The following is a 3,748-nucleotide window of genomic DNA, read 5'->3' as shown; positions in this document are numbered from 1 at the left end:
ACTAACATATAGGTTTATGCAAGCTGACATATGAGGGTAGTTTTTTCAGCTTGTTGAAATTCATTGGAGTAAAAGAGTTGCTAATTCCATTTTATGAGTATACATTCAGTACATTCACCATCAGTTGCCTGGATAGACTTGTGTCTGTTCTCATGAATTGGAAACACAATTAACATGCAAGCAACTGGAAAACAAACGGAATTACGTTTATTATTGCATTCAAATAAGTAGAATAGAATACAATATATATTTTTGTTAACCTTTATTGTCAAAGTAACATACACAATATTGCATTTTCTGATGTTTATGCCACAACTCTGCAGTAGAACAGAACTGATGAAACTGTCATGACGGCAGAATGAGGCACAAGGAAAGTGAAGGTGTGCACTGCTCTAGACTGTAATCAAACAGTCTGTTATTACACAGAAAGTGGATTCGACCACTGGTCATTTAGTAAAGCTGAAGACTAGACACCTGCACTGCACCTACTCATTGGGAAACATCACGCCCATTACTGTGATTGGCTCTCATGTGAGCTGGCGCCCTATAAAAGACAAACTAACTCTGTAGAAGATACGATCAACTGGCATCATCTTCAACATCAACATTCATCATCCTCCCCAGTGGTGTTTCTTTCTTCTCGCAGAAGGTGAGTTATAAAGAACTTCAACATGAGTTCATGCTTGCTTTCCTATTAAGATGCCAACCATGCAGTATATGAATGATTTTTGTTCATGTATTAACACATTTTGTCTGAAGGACTCGGACAATCTGCAAAAATGAAATTGGTCATCTTGTGCCTCTGTCTGGCTAGCACGGCCTGTGCTGCACCTGTAAGTTTTTAAAATGGATAAAAGTGGCTCTTGTGATTTAATTTTCTCAATCCAGGCAGAGTTCTGATGTTTCTTTATATCAAGCTATTTCTGTTTTTGTCTTCGTTCTCAGTCCATCTTTCATTATCTGCCTCATTACGCTGGTTCCAGGCAACAAGTACCACCCTCACAGGTAATTATGCATTTTGTGTGTTGTTTAACTTCTTTGTCAGAGGTTGTTACTATGCAAAAGTGAATAATATACAGTATACTACTGAGCGAAGGCTGCTTGTGATACATATATGAAGCACAGCAGGAATATTGCTATGTGGAGTTCACTGTCTACTGACAATTTCCCATTCATTCAGGTGAGAAGTCCCTTCACAGCTGGCCAGTCTCTGCCACAACCTGGAGCACCTGGCGCTTACAGTTATGAACTGGTATGTCACACTCTTATATCTCATGTGTAGGATTATGATGAATGCTTGCAGTACACTTATGTTTTTAATTTTTTCCCTAAGATTTACCCTCACAGAGTTGCTGGTGGTCCAGGCGGATCAAACGCTGCACAGGTCAGCATGCAGTTTATACAGAAGCATCTCCTCTTTTAGAAATGTGGTAAAAACATCACCTGACTGCTCTCTACTTTTCATTGATTTTTCTTTTTTTCTTCTTTTCTCTTTCTGCAGTCCTTTGGTTTCATCAAATACTCCATTCCTCAGCCACCAGGCAGACAGAGTGTGGAAGTCGTAAGTGTTGTTGTTTTTTTCACCTTTTCAGATAACCATACACTATTGGGACTGAAAAACACTTTAATTATGTTTTAATTATGCATGTTTGATAAAGTAAACAACTTGTTGGGACAAGACTTATTGATATGTTTGTGCTCTCCTGTTTTTACATTTTCAGTATTACCCCTACGATTTCTCCCAGCAAAGGGTAAATATTTTAAACTTGAAGACATTATAGAATGCATAAATTCGATGTGAAATTACTTCTGTCGAATATTATTTTACATGATGCAGTACTAAATGAGGGCATGTGCTTTTGTTCCAGATAATGACAAACATCCCTCCTATGACAAACGTCCCTCAGATGCCAAATGTGAGATTTTATTTATTCTACATGTTGCATTTTACTGTTGCTTTATTTCTGTCATATTTTACTCTTACTTTCATTTGTTTTTTTCACAGGTGTTCCCATTTGAATATCCCCCTCAAAATATTCCCCAGCAAATCCCAAATGTAAGTGGAAAAATGTCCTCTGAAGATGTGAATTGATTCTGAGCATTTCTTTACCTCTGAAGTTTTACATTTCCTCTTTTTTCAGATTCCCTCATTCAATGTCAATGCCATTCCATCCCAGGATCCCATGCAGTCCCTCCAGCACGACCAGCCCACGCAGACAAGCCAGGTACTTATCAATCTGTTTTCAGTACAACTCTTCTTTAATGTAATATACAAACACACATATTGAAAATTACTATCAATATGAATACAAAGCATATGGCATCTGTGGGGGGAGTCTGTGAAATCAATATTTGCTATAAATTGCTTATTGATCTTTGCAGATGCCGGCAAAGGTGTGAAGTGGATGAGAAGCATGAAAAAGAGACGAAACTATACCTTCTTCCGTAACATTCAGACATCTGTAATAGAACAAATGACGTTAAATGACTGAATCTGTTTCTGTAACATGTAAATGTGCTTAAAGTCAAGATAAAATGCTAGGATGGTCATTTAATAGTCAATTGTTATTAGAGTATTGTTGCAATAGTAAACTACTTACAACAAGGTAATCTGTATAGAATTACTTTACTTTATAGTCCTCATAGATATTCACTATTATTGTGTCACTCAAATACTTTGTAATGCTGCATTTCCACAGTATGTAACAAATGTGATGCATATGTTTATTAACTCATTTGAACTTTTCCTTAAATGTAATTTTCCTTAAGAAATAAAGTCTAAGTTTCCAAGCAATTTTGTTGTTCTTCTATGTCTTTTTAAAGAGCTTTAGAATTTGATTGGTATTATTTGTATTTGGTAATGTGATGAAAACACAGCTGTGAAGCGCAAGTAAATATTGTTTTCATTATCAATCTGAACCCAAGATATGGTGTCTTCAAAAATAGTTGTTATACCCATCAACCAGAGATGGTATTAGAAAGCCCTAATACAGGCGGTATAATGTTAAAAGTGGCTCTGCATAAGACCTGGAATTGCCACCCTGTGCCACCCGTTTAGACACGCCCCCGGTAACAACAGTCACCCAGAGACTTTCAGTTTGCAATTATATAAAACAGTGAAAAGCAGCAAAGAGAGTACAACTATCAAATATGTTCACATTTTGCTTGTATATAAAACAAACAAGCTCTTCATTAGAAAGGTGTTTCATGAGTATTTTTGACAATAATAATTATTCCTGCACTATTTTTGGGACACTGGAATAAAGAGGTATAAATAAATCAGATTAGTGCCACTGGTTCAAATTGTGTGGTCATTATGTTGGGTTGTTTTATGACACACAAAGAAAGAACAGCACACAATTATTTCTAATTATTCCATGATGTATTTGATGTGCTAAGTCAAAGATTTATCAGATGAATGTAGAAATGAATCCTGTAAGAAATAAATTGTACTTTTTCTTCATGTTTTTTTGATCCCGCTGTCATCTTAGCACTAACATTAGCCTCGGCATTGAGTCAAAATGATTTCAATCAAACTAATTGTGTCAGCTCTACACAGCTGTAGACCATAGAAATAAATGGAGTGTCTTTTTACTCGGAATATGTGTTTTGGATTGTTGTGAATTCTTCCAGATGTTCCAGGCAGCCACTGGTCTTCATTTTTTGACTCAACTTGACTCAATTATTTCTTTACAGTGAATATATCTTGTTAAATGTGTTGATATTAAGCTTTAAAATGTTAGGGTAT

The 3,748-nt window shown here is 36.0% G+C and overlaps 1 protein-coding gene across 1 annotated transcript; it reads left to right on the top strand.

The window, feature by feature from the left end:
* The first annotated feature begins 779 nt into the window (after positions 1-779).
* On the top strand, positions 780-2,400 carry LOC142950085 (uncharacterized). Its single transcript, XM_076091985.1, has 9 exons — positions 780-833; positions 946-1,005; positions 1,181-1,252; positions 1,334-1,384; positions 1,502-1,561; positions 1,722-1,751; positions 1,869-2,043; positions 2,119-2,225; positions 2,383-2,400. The coding sequence occupies exons 1-9, from the start codon at positions 780-782 to the stop codon at positions 2,398-2,400; spliced, it is 627 nt and encodes a 208-aa protein (XP_075948100.1).
* Positions 2,401-3,748: the final 1,348 nt, after the last annotated feature.

The sequence above is a fragment of the Anarhichas minor genome, unplaced genomic scaffold, assembly GCF_050575085.1.
Source record: "Anarhichas minor isolate MPS153535 unplaced genomic scaffold, ASM5057508v1 ptg000014l, whole genome shotgun sequence".
In the NCBI taxonomy this organism is placed as follows: Eukaryota; Metazoa; Chordata; class Actinopteri; order Perciformes; family Anarhichadidae; genus Anarhichas; species Anarhichas minor.
The sequence above is the reverse complement of the archived record's forward strand: the minus strand, read 5'-3'. Positions and strand labels throughout refer to the sequence as shown.

Bases quoted from the DNA above. Each gene is read 5' to 3' on its own strand.
- LOC142950085 (XM_076091985.1), top strand. From the start codon at position 780: ATGAAATTGGTCATCTTGTGCCTCTGTCTGGCTAGCACGGCCTGTGCT. The intron at 1,253-1,333 runs GTATGTCACACT...TTTTTCCCTAAG, and splicing joins GCGCTTACAGTTATGAACTG to ATTTACCCTCACAGAGTTGC. The intron at 1,562-1,721 runs GTAAGTGTTGTT...TTACATTTTCAG, and splicing joins GCAGACAGAGTGTGGAAGTC to TATTACCCCTACGATTTCTC.